General features: G+C 43.6%; 1 protein-coding gene across 1 annotated transcript in view; it reads left to right on the forward strand.

Moving 5' to 3' along the window:
- LOC138961089 (uncharacterized) overlaps window positions 1-24,677 on the forward strand; it is a 91,334-nt gene that overhangs the window by 53,366 nt on the left and 13,291 nt on the right. Inside the window, exons 14-17 of the mRNA XM_070332685.1 lie at window positions 14,785-14,858; window positions 15,499-15,629; window positions 19,670-19,856; window positions 20,644-20,733. Of these exons, the coding sequence (XP_070188786.1) occupies window positions 14,785-14,858; window positions 15,499-15,629; window positions 19,670-19,856; window positions 20,644-20,733 (482 nt within the window). The remainder of the gene's footprint in view (window positions 1-14,784; window positions 14,859-15,498; window positions 15,630-19,669; window positions 19,857-20,643; window positions 20,734-24,677) is intronic.

Genomic DNA, 24,677 nt, shown 5'->3' on the forward strand with positions numbered 1-24,677 from the left:
TCCATTACACACATTCCCATCTCAGTCAGTGACAGGAGACACCTCCATTACACACATTCTTCATGTGATGCGTTCAATCTGACCTCTTCTTCGTACGCCTCTGTTTAATGGATGTTGACTGACTCATTAGGGCCACTTTTCTCCCACTTCTTTTCTTTCCCGTGTACCTGTGTATCAACGTTGATAGGATCATTTAGGATGTGAAAGGTTGGTGTCATGCAATTATGGTTCATTCACTCGTTTTAACCGACTTGACATTGTGGAATTTGATTATGGTTGTAGTTTATATTCTTCGGCATGAGTCTTGAATGTGTGGAGGATTTTTCTGAAACCAAGCAACCTGGATCGCTGAGGACTGGACAGCACTTATCCCAGGTCATTGTCCTCTGAATAAACCGAACTGTCGGGAAGAAAAACAAAAAATATGTACAGACGCTCCAAGACCTCCACCTATTTTTGTTTCATTAAAACGTTACCCGATTTAAGACCTCGGTTTCCTCCGAAAGCGGCGTACGGCTGCCTTAATGGCGTTGTAAAAACGGTCATACACGTAAAATTCCACTCGTGCAAAAAACACGAGTGTACGTGGGAGTTTCAGCCCCCGAACGCACAAGAAGAAGAAGACCTCGGTTTTGAAGATCCCGATTTTGTCATATTTTAATTCATAACCATTGTAAATTGAATTCCATCTAGGATTGCATCCTGATTTTCTCATGTCTTTCAAGGTCTTAAAAGAGAGAGTGGGGGTGGGGGTGGTGGGGGGGGGGGGGGGGGTAGGGGGGGGGGCAGGGTCACTCACTGTTCTGTAAAGACCAAGCGTTGTGATGTGACATTGGGGGGGGGGGGGGGCAGGGTCACTCACTGTTCTGTAAAGACCAAGCGTTGTGATGTGACATTGGGGGGGGGGGGGCAGGGTCACTCACTGTTCTGTAGAGACCAAGCGTTGTGATGTGACATTGGGGGGGAGGCAGGGTCACTCACTGTTCTGTAAAGACCAAGCGTTGTGATGTGACATTGGGGGGGAGGCAGGGTCACTCACTGTTCTGTAAAGACCAAGCGTTGTGATGTGACATTGGGGGGGGGGGGGGGGGAGGGGGGCAGGGTCACTCACTGTTCTGTAAAGACCAAGCGTTGTGGTGTGACATTGGGGGGGGGGAGGGGGGCAGGGGCACTCACTGTTCTGTAAAGACCAAGCGTTGTGATGTGACATTGGGGGGGGGGGAGGGGGGCAGGGTCACCCACTGTTCTGTAAAGACCAAGCGTTGTGATGTGACATTGGGGGGGGGGGAGGGGGGCAGGGGCACTCACTGTTCTGTAAAGACCAAGCGTTGTGATGTGACATTGGGGGGGGGGGGGAGGGGGGCAGGGTCACTCACTGTTCTGTAAAGACCAAGCGTTGTGATGTGACATTGGGGGGGGGGGGGAGGGGGGCAGGGTCACTCACTGTTCTGTAAAGACCAAGCGTTGTGATGTGACATTGGGGGGGGGGGGGGGGGAGGGGGGCAGGGTCACTCACTGTTCTGTAAAGACCAAGCGTTGTGATGTGACATTGGGGGGGGGGGGGGAGGGGGGCAGGGTCACTCACTGTTCTGTAAAGACCAAGCGTTGTGATGTGACATTGGGGGGGGGGGAGGGGGGCAGGGTCACTCACTGTTCTGTAAAGACCAAGCGTTGTGATGTGACATTGGGGGGGGGGGGAGGGGGCAGGGTCACTCACTGTTCTGTAAAGACCAAGCGTTGTGATGTGACATTGGGTCTTCAGTTTTACCTTTCAAGTCAACGCAAAGTGTCCATACTGAAGCGGAGTGTGAAATGTGTTGATTCCATTAAACATGCGCCTACCTCCAGGCACTACAGATTTATATCAATTATTTTCACATCTTTTCCTCTAGTTGACATCGCATTAGGCAAACTGACAAGGTTATAATTATGACGTGCCCTTGAGGACGTTGATTTTCTGTATCTCTCCATTGTTTGAGTGTGTTAAGTATTGTGTAGATTGCAGGTTCACTAGTGTCGTACAGTTTCTTTTGGATTCTGCCTGTTTGGTCTTGTCCGGTACGGGGGATTGAACCTTTGTATCACTCAGTCCATGTCTGCGTCTGGCTGTGTTTCTCACTTTGTCCGTTCGTGCATCATACTCTCTCTGTCTGTCTGTTTCTCTGTCTGTCTTTCCGTCTATCTGAGTGTGTGTGTGTGTGTGTGTGTGTGTGTGTGTGTGTGTGTGTGTGTGTGTGTGTGTGTGTGTGTGTGTGTGTGAATCTCAGTGTCTGTCTGTTTGGCTCTGTCTGTTTCTGTGTGTGTGTGTGTGTGTGTGTGTGTGTGTGTGTGTGTGTGTGTGTGTGTGTGTGTGTGTGTGTGTGTATGTATGTGTGTGTGTGTCAATCTCAGTGTCTGTCTGTTTGGCTCTCTCTCTCTCTCTCTCTCTCTCTCTCTCTCTCTCTCTCTCTCTCTCTCTCTCTCTCTCTCTCTCTCTCTCTCCCCTTGACTGTTCTCTGGAAAATGTCCCCACATCAAGCATCTCCATCCTTGGTCTAGTTATCCATAGCTCGACTGCCTATATACCTCTTGCGCTCTTCCGTTGATGAACTTTCTCAGGGTTCCATTGACCTTTCATTCGCTTTGTGACTCTAACGCCAGTAGCCGTCAAACACTAAGTTCTCACCTTCGTCACTCACCTCAATCAAGAGCGTTATGACATTTGTCATGCTCTTTGCTCGGTACTATTTCACGAAATATCTGTTTCTAGTTCCTTCTCTATGTACGCTTTCTCAAGGTCTCATTTTCGTTCATGCCCTCCAGATTTGGACGTCGTAGCGGCCATACACTAAATTCTCACCTCGTAGTGTCAGTCACGAGATTTCTCCACCTCTGTGTTCAGTGCTGTTTCGTGACACCCGGTCAACAGAGAGGAGTGAATCTTTTATCCAAGAGCTGTTAAAGTCAGGGATATTTACAACCGAGAAGCAATAAAGGGGCCTGTGTCCATAAGACCTCTCCCACCTGAACGGCTGTAGTGGATTGCTGTGAATGAACTCTGTATCTGACTGCTCCGAGAATAGGTAACGGGGTTCGGCTCAGCGGGATATCATTCAAGAGTATTAAATTCACGTCATCTGTCTGCGACGCGAACGGTTGGGTTGATTCGAGTTATGTATGTCAGTCACATGTGTGAAACGAGAATCATTTCGTTTTGAAGCCAAAACCAGTGATAGGGAGGTCTCTGAAGGCCACAATCACAGTGTTACGACTATCAATGCAGCCATAAACGCGTACGACGCAGTTAGCCTTGTCTCAACACACACACACACACACACACACACACACACACACACACACACACACACACACACACACACACACACACACACACACACACACACACACTATGTGAGAGAGAGAGAGAGAGAGAGAGAGAGAGAGAGAGAGAGAGAGAGAGAGAGAGAGAGAGAGAGAGAGAGAGAGAGAGAGAGAGACGTTACGTGTTACCGTCGAGTGTGGGTTGTGCGATTTTAAACCACATAGCTCATTCTTTACAGTGGTTCTTTGTTATCGTCAGACCTACCCTGACTCACTTTTTAAGGGCTTGAAATTTTACGTATCACAGATTCCTTTCATTCTTGTATTTGTCGGGCGCGCCCGGGGTCACTCGTCAATGTTCTGCGATAAGGGCTGGGCTTGTGTCTGGTAGACGTAAATTTGAAGTGTTTTTTTGTCATCGTCACCTTTCCTTGGAGGGGTTGAAATATCTCGTTATAGGTGTCACAAAGCTAAGCCATGCTGTTAGGTTCACCTGGGGTGCCGCACTGGCGTAAGGTTATTTTACAGCCCTCATTGTGGGACTTGGAAATGACTCGCTGAATCTGGGCACTCTTCACAGTGATTCGTTGTTGGGGACACCTGTTTTAGATATTTATGAGATTTAATCAAGAAAGCAGTTGCCAGTCTTGACTTTTGTGTGTACGTGTGCTTTGTTTGTTCGTTTATTTCTCTTGTTTTAAAGGAGGTATATGGGTTGATAGAGTGCAGGGACAGAGATAAGGGACGTGGGAGGATAGCAGATTTAAAAGGGTAGTTTCAGTGGATATACTCTAGGATCTGCAGGCTTTATTTGTCGGGAGTGAGTTGTTTGTTTAGAGAGAGAGAGAGAGAGAGAGAGAGAGAGAGAGAGAGAGAGAGAGAGAGAGAGAGTGAAAGTGAGAGAGAGTGAGAGAGAGTGATCAAATCAAATCAAATCAAATTTTATTTTTCGAGGGTTGTGGCATAAGCAATACAACGAGCTTTTTTTCAACCAGCCCTCGCTCAGAGAGGGGACTAATCTAATCACATATTTACACGGATAATAACGTAGAAAAAAAGGTAGAGAAAAACAACAACATATGAATATTTACACATTACATATTATACACAAATATAAAGCGTCGTATATGTAACGTATTGAAAACAATGCTGAATACACATGCATGAGTAAATGTGTTCTTAAAGCTTTGAGTGTTTTTGTGTGGATATAATGAACACTGATGCTTTGGACAAATGAAAATATAACTAAACGAAGTCTTCCATCACTGTGATTTTTCGTAATTTAACATTAAATACAGTGAAAGGTGTTTTTTTAAAGTATTGGGACTCTCACAAATTCCAGGAGAGAATTCCACAGGACGCTACCAGAATAGGCTAAGCTTGATTTGAAGAGATCTATCCTTGGAATTGGGACGTTAAACTTTCGGTTTGGTTTGACTTTAAAGTTTGCAACGAAAGTTCGTGGTGCACGGCCGGAAAGTATTTTGTGAAGGAGTACGCCTTCATTTAATTTAAATCTAATGAGAGAGAGAGAGAGATAGAGAGTGAGAGAGAGAGAGAGAGAGAGAGAGAGAGAGAGAGAGAGAGAGTGAGAGAGAGAGAGAGAGACTGAGAGAGAGAGAGAGTAGACGATAACCTCTTTACTTTTTAAATGTTGCCTAATCAGATACTTCGATTGTCCCAAAGTAGAACGGAGCATTGTCCCAATGTAAGAAGCGTTTGAGAATAGTTTGCATCAGCAAAGACCTGAACAACAAATGGTTTGTTTCACATGAGGGAGAGCACCGAACCGACGCATGCAGCAACATTTTGCGTGCATTGTATTGACCAAGAGATTAATGGGAATGTATTTGCACATGCCAGTACAGACCTAAAAATCTAATCATTCGGCAGGTTACACCCATTACGTCTATCCTAAAGAGGGGGGGGGGGGGGGGGGGGGGCAATAGGCAATACTCTCCCACAAACAGGTATTATAGAGTAAGTGGGAGTAATGGGGAACCAGTCTCCTGGCACGTGAGAGAATAACAAGCATTGAAATGAACAAGCGACTCTCATCCTCGCTGAAATTGAAAATAAGGATGAAAGTGGCTTGTTCATTTCAATGCTTGTTATTCTTTCAGGTACCAGGAGACAGGTTCTGCATAACTCTCACTTACTCTATTACACATGTCGTATGCATTTAGAGCGTTTACTTCCTTTTGCTTATCAGATTTTAGATAGCGTTCTGCCTTATTTGTTTAAGATTCTCTCCTACAAACGTTTAAAAAAAGTATTTTGTTTTTGACTAAATGGAGAAGATTTGTAGTAACATTCCAACCCCCTTCCACCTGGTGTTTCGAGTATGTGAAAACCGTTGCCAGAATGCTCTTTTCATGAAAATACTGGCAAGTTCTTGTCATGATTCTAATCAGTGTAACCGATTCACCAAGGCCAAATGAAAATCGATTTTTAATCCACTGAGAAGAAAAATCACGGTTCAAGATATTAAAACCCTATTGTTTCATAACTTTGCCTGCCTGTAAATATTCTAGCCCGAGGTAAGTGTAGCTGAAGGTTCTCCGGCTGCGCATTTTCCCATGACCGATCTCTCGTCGGTGTACGTCAGGCAATGGTCTGAAACCACCACTACATGATCGATCACATGAGCTTAACTTGGCACAAACAGTTTTTGTTCTTTTTTTAATTTTTTTACCCAAGTTAAAAGTTCATAGCCGTGTTATTTTTATCCAATGTTTTGTGTGCCCTTAAAGGCACTTAAGGGTTTTGACGGTCTGTCGCATGTTTGTGTGTGTTGAAGATGTCGTTTACTGCGAACGCCAAGACGAAGAAGAAGATGTCGTTTACTGTGAACGCCAAGAAGAAGAAGAAGATGTCGTTTACTGTGAACGCCAAGAAGAAGAATAAGATGTCGTTTACTGCGAACGCCAAGAAGAAGAAGAAGATGTCGTTTACTGTGAACGCCAAGAAGAAGAAGAAGATGTCGTTTACTGTGAACGCCAAGAAGAAGAAGAAGATGTCGTTTACTGTGAACGCCAAGAAGAAGAAGAAGATGTCGTTTACTGCGAACGCCAAGAAGAAGAATAAGATGTCGTTTACTGCGAACGCCAAGAAGAAGAATAAGATGTCGTTTACTGCGAACGCCAAGAAGAAGAAGAATAAGATGTCGTTTACTGCGAACGCCAAGAAGAAGAAGAATAAGATGTCGTTTACTGCGAACGCCAAGAAGAAGAAGAATAAGATGTCGTTTACTGCGAACGCCAAGAAGAAGAAGAATAAGATGTCGTTTACTGCGAACGCCAAGAAGAAGAAGAAGATGTCGTTTACTGCGAACGCCAAGAAGAAGAAGAAGAAGATGTCGTTTACTGCGAACGCCAAGAAGAAGAATAAGATGTCGTTTACTGCGAACGCCAAGAAGAAGAATAAGATGTCGTTTACTGCGAACGCCAAGAAGAAGAATAAGATGTCGTTTACTGCGAACGCCAAGAAGAAGAAGAATAAGATGTCGTTTACTGCGAACGCCAAGAAGAAGAAGAATAAGATGTCGTTTACTGCGAACGCCAAGAAGAAGAAGAATAAGATGTCGTTTACTGCGAACGCCAAGAAGAAGAAGAATAAGATGTCGTTTACTGCGAACGCCAAGAAGAAGAAGAAGATGTCGTTTACTGCGAACGCCAAGAAGAAGAAGAAGAAGATGTCGTTTACTGCGAACGCCAAGAAGAAGAAGAATAAGATGTCGTTTACTGCGAACGCCAAGAAGAAGAAGAATAAGATGTCGTTTACTGCGAACGCCAAGAAGAAGAAGAATAAGATGTCGTTTACTGCGAACGCCAAGAAGAAGAAGAATAAGATGTCGTTTACTGCGAACGCCAAGAAGAAGAAGAAGATGTCGTTTACTGCGAACGCCAAGACGAAGAAGAAGAAGAAGAAGATGTCGTTTACAGAGGTCACGTGACATCCGCTTAAATAAGTGTACCCCGGACATGAATTGGGTTTTTTTTGCGTACAAAAGGTGCCGCAATACTTTTTTTTAGCCAAGTTTATGTATGTGTGGACTAGACTAATCACAGTATTTAATGAAGACGCCGCAATAGTCCACGTTTTGTTGTCTTCAGCATTGCTCTGCGTCAAGCACAAGTACGTGAACTGAGAACCCAAAAGCAGAAAAGCCCAATGTTCCACAAATATAATACGTACTTTCTTCACTTTGACAACATAAACGTGCACATGAGTTTATAACAAGGACTGTGGCACAACATGTCCACTTTGTGGTGGCTTGACAAGGACTGTGGCACAACATGTTCACTTTGTGGTGGCTTGACAAGGACTGTGGCACAACATGTCCACTTTGTGGTGGCTTGACAAGGACTGTGGCACAACATGTCCACTTTGTGGTGGCTTGACAAGGACTGTGGCACAACATGTCCACTTTGTGGTGGCTTGACAAGGACTGTGGCACAACATGTCCACTTTGTGGTGGCTTGACAAGGACTGTGGCACAACATGTCCACTTTGTGGTGGCTTGACAAGAACTGTGGCACAACATGTCCACTTTGTGGTGGCTTGACAAGGACTGTGGCACAACATGTCCACTTTGTGGTGGCTTGACAAGGACTGTGACACAACATGTCCACTTTGTGGTGGCTTGACAAGGACTGTGGCACAACATGTCCACTTTGTGGTGGCTTGACAAGAACCACTGGACACGCTGGGTCGTATAAACACGGAACAATGACCAATACTGGTTCGGCCAATATGTGAACAGTCTCTTGCTGAGATTCCGGTCAAATCGGATACTTGTCATTCGCGTGGAGGCTCAATTGTCCTGTTCGCTTCATTCGTGTGGAGTATTTATTTTCCGTTCGCTTTTGTAACACGTACGTAGAGGACAGTCGGTAGTGGAAATCCCGTTGAGCGTTTGGATTAAATTACTGCATCTGTTTAATGTCAAAGGCATGTAGCCTATTTGTTCCCTTGAAAATGTGGATTAAGAACTTGCAGCCTTTGTTGTTGAGTTGTGACTTTCTTACTCTGGGACCTAACAGAGAATAGACACCTTTCAACTGTTCCTTGGTTTTGTTTTGGTTTATTTTTCCAACACACATCTTCTCATTTAAATTACACCTTTAAATGGCTCCACTGGCATTTTGAAGCTACACGAATGTTGGTTTTGAAACTGCTGTCATATACAAGTTGACATTTTGTTAGTTTGGTTTCCTTCGGGTGGATGATTATTAGTAAAAAAAACCAACTAAATAACTTTCATGACGATGACAGACTTTTCGTCTCGGTGGGTCCCAGCCTTTCCCTCAAACAAACCTTTTCTCATTTATACATGCAGCTTTTGATGAAGCTACGAAAAGCAGGGCGAGTACGGGTATTCGGGGTTTAAACAAACGTAACGGGACGGCCACATGCATATTAAGCAGTTTTCATTACAGCCGCGGGCGGTGAAAATGCGCATAACAAAATCGTAAAATGAAAGAATGCATCGGATACAATAGCGGGCGTAGCGCACTGCAGTCATTACACTTGCACTTAAGTACGACTTAACGGGACCGTGGCATGCATATTTAGCTGTTTTAATTACAACTGTAGGCTGTAAAACTATTTCATATAGCGAAATCGTAAAATGCTTCGGATAAAATTGACGAGCATATTGTTGCAGTCATTATTAATTATGAAATACATGGACATAATTACATTCTTTTGATAGAAACGACATCAGGTGTCCAACACAGGCACCGGAAAAATATATTCCATGCATCTGCGACGTTTTCCAGTGTTACTGTCGACATTTATTGTGTCATGATGTTTAGTGTGTTAAACTTCAAGTGCTTGTGAGATGCCATAAAGCTCAAGAAGACAGACTTGGTATACGTAAATATTTTAGAACTTAAGATTTTTTGTTTTAGTAACGTCTGGTTCGAGAGCTCCTTTAGAAGTTATTTATGATTACAGCAAAGACATTATAATGACTGCACTGTCAGTATTTGAAAACGGACATCGAGTGTTTTAGAAACAGCTTTACATCAAGTTGTTGCCGTATCTAACACTTGTTTAAAGCCGAGGGTGGTCCAAGAATTCCCTTGTGACTAAACTGAATGAATGAATCTAACACATCATGATAATAATAGAACATCCTGAAGGAGTCAGCGATTGTTTGACGAACATTTGATGAAGAAGTCAGCGATTGTTTGACGAACATTTAATGAAGAAGTCAGCGATTGTTTGACGAACATTTGATGAAGAAGTCAGCGATTGTTTGACGAACATTTGATGAAGAAGTCAGCGATTGTTTGACGAACATTTGATGAAGAAGTCAGCGATTGTTTGACGAACATTTGATGAAGAATTGACCAACACTGGTTGCTGTTGTGTTTTTTGTTTTGTTTTGTTTTGATGAATGAATACCTGAAAAAATCCCGTAAGGAATACGAAAAACAGATTGCAAAAGAAGGGAAGATAAACCCTAAGATGTTTTGGAAGTACGTCCAGGAGAGAATGAAGACTTCTACAGGTATAAGCACTTTGAAAAAGGTGGATGGATCTTTTGTGGTTGACGATATGGGTAAGGCAGAAACCCTAAATGAGTATTTTTCTAGCGTTTTTACACGCGAGGACGTGTCAGACATCCCGACTATGACGGAAGGCTGCTATTCAGATGGGGCATCCTTATCTGAAATAAGAGTGACACCCTTAGCAGTTAAAAAGAAACTGAAAGAGTTGGATGAAAATAAAGCCCAAGGGCCTGATCTAATCCCATCAAAGGTACTTAAGGAGTTGTGTGATGAACTATCTATCCCATTATGCTTGCTGTTCAACAAATCTTTGGAATCTGGAAATATACCAGGTGATTGGAAAACAGCGGAGGTAACCGCTATTTTCAAAAAGGGTACCAAGTCAGAACCAGGTAACTACAGACCAGTAAGCTTAACCTGTGTAACATGCAAGGTATTGGAGTCTCTTGTTCGGGATTCTATAGTGTCTTATCTCACAGACAATAATTTATATGCTGACTGTCAGCATGGTTTTAGAAAAAGACGTTCTTGTGTCACTCAACTCATAGAGGTCATGGAAGACCTCACAAAATTCGTTGATGAAGGTGAAGCCATAGATATAATTTACTGTGACTTTAAGAAGGCCTTCGATACTGTGCCGCATGAGAGATTACTCCTAAAGCTTGCATCGTATGGGCTTAGTTCCAGCGTCCTTCCCTGGATTCGGTCATTCCTGAGTGGCCGGTCCCAGAGGGTACGAGTTGGACAGGCAACGTCGAACCAAGCAGCAGTTCTCAGCGGAATTCCACAGGGCAGCGTTTTGGGGCCGGTTCTATTTACAGTGTTTATAAATGACCTACCAGATGTGGTTAGTGGTATAGTGAAGATTTTTGCGGATGATACAAAACTGTACAATAAAGCAACAAACAGTTCAGTCATGCAAAAAGACATACACTTACTTCAGGATTGGACAAATAAATGGAAATTATTTTTTAATGTTTCAAAGTGCAATGTTCTGCATTCTGGTAAAAAGAATCCCAAATATGACTACGTGATGACTGTCAATGATGCTATTGAAAAAATAAATGTATGTGATGAGGAAAAGGACATCGGTGTTGTTTTCGACAGCAATTTGTCATTCGACCCGCATATTCGAGGAGTTGTGTCAAAAGCTAATCAGAGGATTGGAATTATCAAACGAACGTTCTCATTTCTTGACAAGGACACCTTCTTAAAGCTATACAAAGCCTTTGTGAGACCACTGGTGGAATATGCAAATGTGGTGTGGAGCCCATTCCTCAAGAGACAGTCTCAGACAATTGAGAGGGTGCAGCGTCGAGCAACTAAAATTCTAAAGGAGTGCCGGGATAAGTCTTACGCGGACAGACTCAAATACCTAGACCTCCACTCTCTGAAGGGAAGGAGGACAAGGGGTGACCTAATACAAACATATAGAATTATAAATGGGGTGGATGACATTGACATGCACAAAATATTCACATTCAAGCAGACAGACAACACCAGAAACAGCCACGGAAAAATCTTTGTTCAACACTGTAAGACTAACAAGCGCAAGTTTTCGTTTTCTCAAAGAGTTGCTAACAATTGGAATGCACTACCCGCTAACATAAAATTCGCACCCACAGTAGACGCCTTCAAAAACTTCTTGGACAATTCTCCAAAATTTCTTAACCTTTTTTACGACTTTGACTGAAAGCATTGAAAGAATAGGGATTTAGGCATGCAAAGTATCTGACAAAGAAGGGGCACCAATAAGGCCTCGCGGCCTTCGGCTAACAAATATAGCCGCCCCTATATACTACTACTACTACTACTATGTATAATGTAGTAACAACTTAGCATTAGTTTGGAAGTGGGTTGGACACTGTCCCCAACACTAAGGGAGGTAGCTGTCTTGCGTGATGGATGGTTCACAGTACCGCGCCTTGTGGCGATACAAGATAGCCCCGACATAATCTCATACCAACATCTTCATGGACATGAAACTTGAGGTCGAGGGGGTGTCCTCGTGTTGTTTTCAATGTTGGGTTCGTGTGCCATCAAGTGAGGGGACATGAAAACCCAACAACCTGTCAACCAGTCTCCAACATGAAATGGAAATGGTCAGCAGAAGAAGCTGAGTTGGTATGACCGTGGCTAGTGATGTGTTATATTAGTGGTCCTGTTTCCATACAGAAATTTGCAGTAATTAACTAACCGTTAATTAATTATGGAATGCGGAAGATGGAACGGATTTCTGTTACCTGGTATACGTTTGAAATGAACATGATATCATCGGGATGACTGTTTTGGGGAAGTATGGATGTGGGCATTTGGTTTCAAACTATTGATTTCAGACTTACATTAATAGTGTTGAGAGAGAGAGAGAGAGAGAGAGAGAGAGAGAGAGAGAGAGAGAGAGAGAGAGAGAGAGAGAGAGAGAGAGAGAGAGAGAGTATTCAAGCAAAAGGTCATTTTGTCCAAGATGTAATTTTGATTAGCATTCACCATCGTTATGTGAGCAGCTGTCCGACAATAATACCATACCACCACAAATCATCACTGTCTTATCGACGATGACCTCCAGACATTACATAAAAAGCACACCGGGCTATAGTCTACCCCTGTCCATGACAAAGCATTATTATACGTTCATATCTACTCAGGACGCCCTAAAGGTCAGAGATTAACATGTCCAGTCTTTTAATTGCCACTGGGTCTTCACCATGCTGATGATGGGACAGGTCGCATGTAGTAGTGGGATAATGATGTCCATCTTGAACACTCAGTTGGCTCCGTGATGGATGGTCAAGAATGAGTCTTTGAAGACCTGGACTGCCCTGTTGAGGGCTTGATGTTTTTTCTCTCTCTCTCTCTCTCTCTCTCTCTCTCTCTCTCTCTCTCTCTCTCTCTCTCTCTCTCTCTCTCTCTCTCTCTCTCTCTCTCTCTCTCTCTCTCTCGGTGCGTCCTTTGGGTACAGTTTTGGTAGAGAGTGTGTCATTAAGCAATCCTGTGTTGTTAGGAAAGACTTTTATGTGTGTGTAGGAGTGTTAAACATGCCTGCAATTTTGTGTAGAAGGAGACGTGGTGTGTGTTTTGAGTAGGTATCTTTATTTCTATTCTGGGTTATATTTCAAAATCCTCTGTGAAAGGAGACATAGTGTTTGTTTGTGTGGGAATCCGTGTGTCTTTTTGTGTTTCATTCTAGATTATTCTGAGAAAGGAGACATAGTGAGACATAGTGTTTGTTTGTGTGGGAATCCGTGTGTCTTTTTGTGTTTCAATCTAGATTATTCTGAGAAAGGAGACATAGTGGGTTTTTTGGTGTGGGTATCTCTATGTCATTTTGTGTTTTATTCCGAATTATTCCGAGAAAGGAGACATAGTGGGTTTTTTGGTGTGGGTATCTCTATGTCATTTTGTGTTTTATTCCGAATTATTCCGAGAAAGGAGACATAGTGGGTTTTTTGGTGTGGGTATCTCTATGTCATTTTGTGTTTTATTCCGAATTATTCCGAGAAAGGAGACATAGTGTGTTTTTTGGTGTGGGTATCTCTATGTCATTTTGTGTTTTATTCCGAATTATTCCGAGAAAGGAGACATAGTGTGTTTTTTGGTGTGGGTATCTCTATGACATTTTGTGTTTTATTCCGAATTATTCCGAGAAAGGAGACATAGTGTGTTTTTTGGTGTGGGTATCTCTATGTCATTTTGTGTTTTATTCCGAATTATTCCGAGAAAGGAGACATAGTGTGTTTTTTGGTGTGGGTATCTCTATGTCATTTTGTGTTTTATTCCGAATTATTCCGAGAAAGGAGACATAGTGTGTTTTTTGGTGTGGGTATCTCTATGTCATTTTGTATTTTATTCCGAATTATTCCGAGAAAGGGGACATAGTGTGTTTTTTGGTGTGGGTATCTCTATGTCATTTTGTGTTTTATTCCGAATTATTCCGAGAAAGGAGACATAGTGTGTTTTTTGGTGTGGGTATCTCTATGTCATTTTGTGTTTTATTCCGAATTATTCCGAGAAAGGAGACATAGTGTGTTTTTTGGTGTGGGTATCTCTATGTCATTTTGTGTTTTATTCCGAATTATTCCGAGAAAGGGGACATAGTGTGTTTTTTGGTGTGGGTATCTCTATGTCATTTTGTGTTTTATTCCGAATTATTCCGAGAAAGGGGACATAGTGTGTTTTTTGGTGTGGGTATCTCTATGTCATTTTGTGTTTTATTCCGAATTATTCCGAGAAAGGAGACATAGTGTGTTTTGTGTTGGCGTCGGTATGATTCTTTCTTCTGTGTTTTATTTTAAGTTTTTCCGTGTGTATGTGTTGACAATTTTTGTTGTTCTTGCTCTGATACATGTGCAGCAAATCCGTTGTTGTCGTTGTTGTTGTATTTGTATTTGTTGCTGTTGTTGTCGTGCTTACCGTCAAATGCAGCTTGCAATGAAGAACTAGTTGTCATTCTTTATGGTAGGTGTTTCTGCAGTGACGCTTTCTTTCAAAACAGACGCGTAAAAGTGCTGTTTGAAAGTGACAGAGATATCATTTTATCTGGCACTCGATCTCTTTGTTATGCAATTATGCTTATGTTTGTTATGCATTATGCTTATGTTTGTTATGCATTATGCTTATGTTTGTTATGCATTATGCTTATGTTTGTTATGCTTATGTTTGTTATGCTTTATGCTTATGTTTGTTATGCATTTTGCTTATGTTTGTTATGCATTATGCTTATGTTTGTTATGCATTATGCTTATGTTTGTTATGCATTATGCTTATGTTTGTTATGCATTATGCTTATGTTTGTTATGCATTTTGCGTATGTTTGTTATGCATTATGCTTATGTTTGTTATGCATTATGCTTATGTTTGTTATGCATTATGCTTATGTTTGTTATGCATTATGCTTATGGTTGTTATGCATTATGCTTATGTTTGTTATGCATTATGCTTATGTTTGCTTTCTTTCTGCTTACAGGGAGAGCCTCCCAAGAACGGCTGTTCTACGCAAGTGTCCAGAAGGATATGGATTCGTGCTGCGTGGTGCCAAATGTAAGTGTCATTATCTTCATTTCAATGTGTTTCAGTTTAACGTTATTTTTTTGTAGTTCACTTACTTTCTGCCCGTTATGCCGGTTTGCATGTAGGGCAGCAACAAAGGACCTCCACTCCTGTCTGTTCTGGGTGAGTCTCTGGGTGGTACCATTCTTTTGTAGAGCCTGCTATTATTATTGGGTGAAGTCGATTACTTCACGAAGCCTTGGTATAGAATTTGTAGGTACAAAGACTTCGCGAAGTCGACTTCGGGCACATTGCTGTCCCATGGCCCTCACCCCCTCTTGTTTAAACAGCCAAGCACAAGTGTTGCCCCATCTCAACCCTGCACGAAACAAAGCATAACAAAAAAAAAAAAAATTAAAAAAAAATAAATAAAAATCCCTGCGCTTAGAACTGTACCCACGGAATACGCGCGATATAAGCCTCATATTGATTGATTGAAAGAAACACGAGTTGATCGGTTAAACCCGCACTGACACTGAAATGTTCTACCTCTCATTACGCAGGGCAAATACTTACCCCTCACCACACGCCCTCTGGTCATAACAGGGCAGCTTAAAATTTGAAGGAATAGGGATGGAGAAAATGGATGTTTCACTTTATTTGTAATGATGACTGTGTGTTTGACTTTTAGCCCAGACCCATGTGGGCAACCTCAACTTCCAGCCCACGCCGGAGTTCCCCGCCCTGCAGTACCTGGACAGCGTGGACCCGGGCAGCCAGGCAGAGAGGGCGGGACTCAGGGGCGGAGACTTCATCCTCGAGGTAAGATTTTGCACCTGGCGTGGCATACATTATCATCGGTTGGGCATATTGGTAATTCATTCATTTCCGATTTTTGGATTTCTGAGATGTCTGTGTTGTCATAGATTTCGTTGTGAGGGCAGTTGGAATGGGCAAGTGATTCACGTCAAGTTCTGGGGGAGGGTGGGGGGGCTTTGAATGGGCAAGTTTTTTTCAGGTTTCGATGGGGAGTTAGGCAGTGTGAATGGGCAAGTTTTCTAGGTTTCGTCCTGGGGGATATAGAAATTGACAAACTTTTTTTTCCTCAGAAAGAATACTCATTGCTAATACTGTACTTGCCATTGTTCTAAGCCAAATAGAAACTTAAAGGCTGGAGCCGAGTACTTGCGATGTGGAACTCAGTCTAGATTTGTGAACAAGCTGCTCCTGCCTCCGCCCACCACGCTTCTTCAGCCTCTGTGAAACATGTTTGCTTTGTGAAGTTATTCCACTAGCGCACCACAGACAGAGAACTGCTGATTAACAATCTTATTCTACCCGTAAGGAACGCATACTTCTCAAATGTAGGACATCGCAAAGGCTTGTAAGATCACAGATGGACACAAAAAAAATTCACCTCTAAGCGTTTTGTCAACACAAGTATGTTCAGGATTAATGAATGAAAGGAAGAGAGGCGGGCGGAAGACAAGTAGCTGAAAGTTGAACAAGTGTTTGCCGACTTGCGGCTTAAGAGGCATGAACCTGAGGTTAAGTGTTTGCGTGCGTGTCTGGCACACAGAGAGGGGGAGAAACAACAGATCATAAAGAGAAATGAAAAGAAAACTCGGCTGAGGAGACCTAGTGACTCAAAACATATACATACAATACACAAATATGTGGGTATCCTTCTTGTGTAAACCATCTTGTTGCCCACTACGTACACAGGCTGGCCAATACACAGGCTGGCCAATACACAGGCTGGCCAATACACAGGCTGGCCAATACACAGGCTGGCCAATACACAGGCTGGCCAATACACAGGCTGGCCAAAGTCTCGGGCCCCACTGACCCACTTGGAAAAAAGCTACCCGTTTCTTCAAATTGAAAGTCTCCTCTTCATTAAAAAAAAATATAAAATGAATGAATAGATTTAGGCGAAATGATAGACTCTCTATGTACAGAAGTCTCGGCCCCCACTGACCCACTAGGATAAAAGATACCCGTCTCTTCAAATTGAAAGTCTCCTCTTCATTTAAAGAAAAAAAGTGAAATTGAAGAGTCTCTATATGCAGAGAAGTCTCGGCCTCACTGACCCACTAGGAAAAAGGTACTCTTCTCAGTCTTCAATTTGAAAATCTCCTATTCATTGTGTGTGTAGAAAAAAAAGGTGAAATTAAAAAGTCTCTATGAACAAAAGTCTCTGCACCCCGCTGAGTAAAAGGTACCCTTCTCTTGAATTTGAAAGTCTCCTCTTCATTAAAAAATTGTTAAAAAAAGTAGAAAAAAAGGCGAAATTAAAGAGCCTCTATGCAGAGAAGTCTGGACAGTGAGCGCCTTGGTCAACAAGGAAGGGATGAGGTATCAAAGCCAGCATCCGGACTGCACACAGACTGCCACTGATGCAGACCAACCTCCGCAAACACCAGAGTGGCCCACACAAGCCAGGGGGAAGACACAGGCAAACAAAAACCAGTAGAATAAAAAGCTTGGAAACGTGAGGCTGAGGTGGCGAGACGCTGGGATGTGCTGTTGGGCTAGGATTGAAGAGTTGAATGGGCGGGGTGTTTTTTTTTGGGGGGGGGGGGGGGAGGGGATCGTAACAAAAAGACGGTGCTTCTCTTTTGTGTTTTTGGCACCTTTGGGGGACTTGAAAGAGTGTGAAGAAAAGAACAAGAAGTGGGGGGGGGGGGGGGGGGGGGAGGGATTGGGGGGTCAGCCTCGTGGTTAAGTCAGTAGTCAAATGCAGAGTGGAACACACACTGTGGTGCACCCGGCCATCAGGGACAGCTACCTCTCACATCAGCCTGTTTGCTCTCTTTCGGGAGATTGGCTTATAATAACGTTGACATTTGCTTGTGAAGGAAACATGTTGGGGGTCTCGTTTGTGGTATTATGAGAATGAGAGAGAGTGTGTGTGTGTGTGTGTGTGTGTGTGTGTGTGTGTGTGTGTGTGTGTGTGTGTGTGTGTGATAGAGAGAGAGAGAGAGTGTGTGTGTGTGTGTGAGAGAGAGAGAGACAATGACAATGACAATGACAATTCTTTATTTAACGAGGGTAGTAGATTAAGCAGTGGACTGCTTTTTTACATCCAGCCCTCGCCCTAAAGAGGGACTAACTACAACAAGAAGGGCAAAGCCCATACGACTCACATGCTTGACCTTGACCTTTACATGACCTTGACCTTCAGGGTCAAGGTCAAATAACTAAACCTAGCAATGACATACACTAAGAACTGCTTTACACATTTTTCCTACCAAAATACATGTGACTTTGACCCAAGGTCAAGGTCATCCAAGGTCATGCAACACAAAGCTGTTAATTCAAGACATAGGAAGTACAATGGTGCTTATTGGCTCTTTCTACCATGAGATATGGTCACTTTTAGTGGTTCACTACCTTATTTTGGTCACATTTCATAAGGGTCAAAGTGACCTTGACCTTGACCATATGTGATCAAATGTGTCTCATGATGAAAGCATAACATGTGCCCCACATAATTTTTAAGTTTGAAACAGTTATCTTCCATTGTTCAGGGTCAAGGTCACTTCAAAATATGTATACAATCCAACTTTGAAGAGCTCCTGTGACCTTGACCTTGAAGCAAGGTAAACCAAACTGGTATCAAAAGATGGGGCTTACTTTGCCCTATATATCATATATAGGTGAGGTATTGAATCTCAAAAACTTCAGAGAAAATGGGAAAAATGTGAAAAATAGCTGTTTTTTAGACAACATTTATGGCCCCTGCGACCTTGACCTTGAAGCAAGGTCAAGATGCTATGTATGTTTTTTGGGGCCTTGTCATCATACACCATCTTGCCAAATTTGGTACTGATAGACTGAATAGTGTCCAAGAAATATCCAACGTTAAAGTTTTCCGGACGGACGGACGGACGTCCGGACGACTCGGGTGAGTACATAGACTCACTTTTGCTTCGCATGTGAGTCAAAAATGAAATAAAAATACAAGATAGAAAATAGAAAAACTAAAATTCTACATTTTAACAGATAACTAAAGTGAAAACACATTATACATATGTACACAAAATGCATTGCAGAGAGAGAGAGAGAGAGAGAGAGAGAGAGAGAGAGAGAGAGAGAGAGAGAGACAGAGAGACAGAGAGAGACAGAGACAGAGAGAGAGACAGAGAGAGACAGAGAGAGAGACAGAGAGAGAGAGAGAGAGAGAGATATTTGCTTTTCAATAATAGAGACTGATGTCCTTCCCAACACGGAAAGCAGAAAACAAAGGTGTCCCCCTTATTGCTCGGGTCTAAGGCGAAAAGCACGAGGCAACAGAGACAGCGTTCACTAAACGTAATCAAGAGAACACCAGTATTAACACCACTGCTGTATTTAACACTCAAGGACCTCAAACTGCAACACCACAGATGTGTGGTCACTGGCCGAGCACACACGCACGCGGTGACAAACACACCTGGTCAAACTCTCATCCTGCACAATCTCCCTCCTCATTCCGATGGTTAATCTCACCTCTCCCCCCCCCCCCCCCCCCCCCCCCCCCCCCCCCCCCCCCCCATTTACCCCACCTGCCCCCTCCATCATGGTTTTCTCTCTTTTTTGAGCCTGCAGAACCCATCATCCAACCCATTTCCCTAATGTCTTGCAGATCAACGTCCAGGACGTTAATCTCAACAACCATCAATTACAAATCTCCTCCCCAAGCCCACTCTCATCTCACCCCCTCCCCCCCCGCCCCCCCCCCCCCCATCTTATGTCAACCCTCTCCCAACCTCAATCCATTCTCCCTAATTTTCCAAGTCTAACCAATCAATGCCATCGTTTGTTTCTGTTCATGAACCAATTTTTCACCCCTCACACTCTTTCTCTCTCTGTTGCAGATCAACGGTGAGAACGTTACTCGCGCTTCTCACGAGCGAGTGGTTCAGTTGATCCGAGCATCGGGTGACGTTCTCGCACTCAAAGTGGTGTCAGTGCGCAACCCAATGGACCACTACGCATCCGCTACTGACTGGTTCCAGCACCAGGACGGTACCAGAACGCTGCCGTCCCGCAGTAAGAAGCAAGGTGAGAAGGAGCGGAACTTGGGTTGTGAATTTGTTGCTGTTTTTATCTGTGTGTGTGTGTGCGTGTGCGTGTGTGTGTGTCTGTGTGTGAAATTTGAATACACGTGAGGCCTGGGGTCGTTTGTTTCTTTCTTTTTTTCTTTCTTTTTGCTTTTCTGTTAGAGCAATCTGGGACAGGCAGTAGTTGAAAAAAGATAGAAGTCCTGTGGGTTTTTTCTTTTTCAGTTGGTTGTTCTGTTACTGCTTTACTCTTGTGCATTATTCCTGCAGGGGCTAAGCTACCAAACACAACTGTTTGGAGCACTAGTGTTTACTTTATGCTTGTCAGAAATCAAGTCAAAGTTTTCTTTTTCATTATCTAGTTTTTTATGTCCATTTGATATCTTGGAATCAGACGAAAGTTTCTAGCAGGTGTCAACTGATAAGAGTTGTTACTTGTATGATAGCTCTAACTCTGTTCTTTGTGAGCAATAGAGTTATTGCTTGTGGGGTAGCTCTAACTCTGATAAGCACTAGAATTGTTGCTTGTGGGGTACCTCTAACTCTGTTCTTTGTGAGCAATAGAGTTATTGCTTGTATGGTATCTCTAACTCTGTTCTTTGTGAGCAATATAGTTATTGCTTGTATGGTAGCTCTAACTCTGATAAGCATTTTATAGAATTGTTGCTTGTGGGGTACCTCTAACTCTGTTTTTGTGAGCAATAGAGTTATTGATTATATGGTAGCTCTAACTCTGGATAAGCACTAGAATTGTTTAGTCTTCTAACTCTGTGTTTTTATGATTCCAGCACCACTGCCGCCCCAGAGAGACCCGCGCACTTCACTGTCTTACAGCAAGGCAACTTCCAAATCAATGTCTGAGGGACTGGCAGAAATCGGTGAGTCTATTGTAACTTTAGTCATCATGCTGTTGTTTAGGCCAAAAAAAAAAATAGGTCTGTTTACGGTAACCCGACCGACGCTATTTTTTTCGCGCGACCCTAGACTTTTTTTTTGGCATTTGGGGAAAAAAAAAAAAAAAAAAGCAAAATAACGTAAAAATATGGTTTTTTGGGGAAAAATTTTTTTAAAAAAATAAAAAAAATCCCGACCTACTGACCCTATGTTTTGGGCCTATGTTACCGTAAACAGACCTTTTTTTTTTTGGCCTTAAGTGCACAGAATTTCTGAAACATTGTGGTCATGTATGCAACAGACAGAATCGAATGTATAAATCAGAAGAGTCAGCCCTTCATCACACAGTGTAATGGATCACAAAAAACAGAGGCCATTCATTAAGGGATGTTAGCGGCGACTTAAAAAAAAAGAGGAAAACATGTGAACAAAAAAGAAGTTCAGAACGAAAGTCACAGAAAGAATAGGAAGAGCAACACAACAAGCAGATCAACTACACACCACACACGCACCACTGTCACGATCGGGTGACAGAGACCAAGAAAGCGTCACTCAGTGGAGTGCCTGTTCTGGGTCAATGTATGATAGAAAGCGCCTGTGCGTGATATTGGACACAGCAGAGTTTTTGCTGACAGTGCTCCCGAGCACGGATGTTTTGAAACGCACGAGCTTCACAGTGCAGGTTTCTGCTGTCATAGGGCTGACGGTTTTTTTCGCTGACAGCGCGCACGGGATTTTCAGGGATTGAGTTTCTCGTGTCTTTTTCCTGCTTGGGGAGGCAAAACTGTGTATAGCTGGACTGGTTTGGTGACAAGGTCAGTCACGTGTATTTGGCTAGGTGGTCTGTCAGAGACTCAAGGACGACACACTTGACACCCAGCGGCAGAAGGGGAAGGACCTAACACACAGTTACTAGAGTATGATGGTTTTTCACCGAGTATCATATTCGGCACTCTAGGGGAACTTCCACAAGTTATTCCTTTCCTCTGCCACGTATTTTGCTGAGGACAAGTCGTCACATTTCCTTCGTCGGCGATGGCTTTCGCATAAGGATTCGACAAGGGGTTCTGGACGTTTTGGGTCACTGTTGACGAACAGAGACTGTTCCAGGGAGGAGGCGGACTTTGCTTCCATTGAGAGTTACAATCATAGGCTTTTGAGGTAATAAATCATTATTTAACGCTGTTGATGAGTCTGTGTTGTGGGATGAAATACTCTCTGTTGTTCTTTCCAGGTTAGCGCATAATTTACTCTCTGTGACGCTAAAATACTAATCTGTATATGGTTTTTGCAGATAGGGAGAGAAGGACGGAAAATGGCTGTTTTGTTGTTGTAAAAAGTCAGTTTTGTGCAGGCCCACGTGCTCGATGAGATATTTAAAGATGACATGTTTTAAGGTGGTGGGTGAGGGGTAGCTGACATGTTTAGTGCACCGATGCTTTCTGTTTGCAGCCTTCCTTCGTTCGTTCGTTTCGTTCGTTCGTTACGTTCCCGTAACATCGGCACGGCTGACTCTGGCGGGAACTGTTGAGGCTACGCTAACCAGGAGACCGGCTAACCAGGAGACCGGCTAACCAGGAGACCGGCTAACCAGCGGACCGGCTAACCAGCGGACCGGCTAACCAGCGAACCGACTAACCAGCATACCGGCTAAGCAGCAGCAGCAGAGATAAAGCTAAGTGCACCATGTCGTACGCACCCCGTTGACCACCGTTGTCTTTTCGTATCTATGATTTCATTGGAGTAGTGACAACGTGGGGTGTGTGACACCTGCACGGACTAGAGCTTTTCGAACAGAACATTCTCATTTCGACTGTATTTACACGGGTTCAGCGTGTTACTATAATTTTCTACATAGTACTGGCATTTTGTCAGTGAACACTGGTTTTTTACGTGTTGAGAACGTAAAAGGAACATATTTTGAGTGAAGGCTCGAGGGAGGTGGAGAGTTTATACATAAACAGGCGTCTGAAACTTATACTTTTGTTGACTCTATTTAATTGTATGACTGCGAGAGTGGATCGTGGTGTGGTTAGTTAATTAGTAGTAATTAACCGGTTCATAATCACCTTGAGTGATATATTGAAACGTGACACATGGGGGCCAAGCCGGGATTTACTCAGTTAATTTCCAACTGATAAAGACCCACCAATTAAGGAGAACTAAGAGCAGATAATCTCGTCAGTGCTCGACTTATTTTCTGCTTGGTGCTACCCTTTTTTGTATAGTTTTGATCATATACCACACCTTAAGCGATTCACATCTTGCAGGAAATGTAAATTGTAATTTGTGAGTTATTGTATGCGCTAACTGTGATTATCTCCCTTTCCTTTGTTTGTGAATCTTTGTTGTTGTACGTTCAGAGTTTTCCGTTGCAGAGAGCTGAGCGGGGTTAGCGGATTTGTTATTCGTTTTACTCAGTTTTCTCTACATTGTTGTTTCGCATTCTGTAACAGGTTATATTTCTACTGTCTTGTTTTACTTGGATTTTTCTCCATATTTTGACTTTGTTGGAATTTTGGGGGGGAAGGGTCCGAGGACTTCTGTCCTAACCAAGGCTGTGGGAGACACTCTGTTTCACCGCAAAAAGCAGCCGATAAAGTAGGCCACGGCTGTGGGAAACACTTTGTTTCACCGCAAAAAGCAGCCATAAAGTAGGCTACGCGATTTGTTCTACACCGTTTGGATTTTTCTTCTGCATTTTCTGGTTACTGGATTTTTGTATCCATCGCTTTCATCACCGCGTGTTCTAGCTATAGCTGCGTTAGACTTACTTTTGTGATAAAGTTTTTCTAAACTAACCATGGCTACAGGGGGATCTCCTACGAGGAGAATAACTTTCGAGACTCCTGGGAGCGAGCAACCGACTGAGCGAGACGCACGCGTTAGAGCCCGAAGCGTTCTAAAACGCTTAGAAGTAGAACGGAAGGAAGAATTTGAGCGACTGACAAGAAAAGAAGAACGTGACCGACAGGACAAGAAGGACGAACTTGACAGACAAGAAAGGGAACGACAGGCCGAACGACAGGCAGAACGAGACAGACAGGAAAGGAAAGACGAACGTGACAGACAGGACAAGAAGGACGAACTTGACAGACAAGAAAGGGAACGACAGGCCGAACGTGACCGACAGGACAAGAAAGACGAACTTGAGAGACGAGAACGACAGGCCGAACGTGACAGACTAGACCGGAAGGAACAGGCGGATCGCGATCACCAGCTAGAACTAGCTAGGCTACAGGCCGAGAAGGGTACGCTTACTCAGGCTAGCGCGCCGACGTTTGTTGCCGACCGTACGAGACTGCCGACGTTCGACGATGACAAGGACGAGCTTGACGACTTTTTACGCCGGTTTGAGCGCATTGCATCCGACCAGAAGTGGGAAGAGGCCACGTGGGCTAGCCGCCTTAGCACCTGCTTGAAAGGACGCGCATTGCAGCTCTACAACGCTTTGGAGGACGACGAGGCGAGAAACTATCAGGCACTAAAGAAGGCGTTACTCCAGCGCTTCAACCTGACTGCGGAAGCCTACAGACGACGTCTGCGTAACAGCAAGAGACTGAGCGGCGAGCTGAGTCATCAGTTTGTGGCACGCCTTAACCTCTACCTGCGGCGCTGGGTGGAGATGGCCGAAAAGGACTGGACCGTCAACGACCTTGCCGACCTCATTGTCATGGAGCAACTGATGTCCAGCCTGCGACCTGAGGTGGTGACCTTCGTGCAGGAGCACCAGCCCAAGACTACTCAGGAGGCAGCCGACTGGATCAGAGTGCACGAGGACGCCCAGGCGATCTCCGGCAAATCTTCAGGCTCACGGCCAGGAAAAACGGGAAATTCGGGTTCTTCAGGACCCAAGGACGGGAAGGACGATCAGGGACACAAGGGATCGAGTTCCAGAACTGACATCCAGTGTTACTACTGCAACAAG

Source organism: Littorina saxatilis, linkage group LG3, assembly GCF_037325665.1.
Source record: "Littorina saxatilis isolate snail1 linkage group LG3, US_GU_Lsax_2.0, whole genome shotgun sequence".
Taxonomy (NCBI): Eukaryota; Metazoa; Mollusca; class Gastropoda; order Littorinimorpha; family Littorinidae; genus Littorina; species Littorina saxatilis.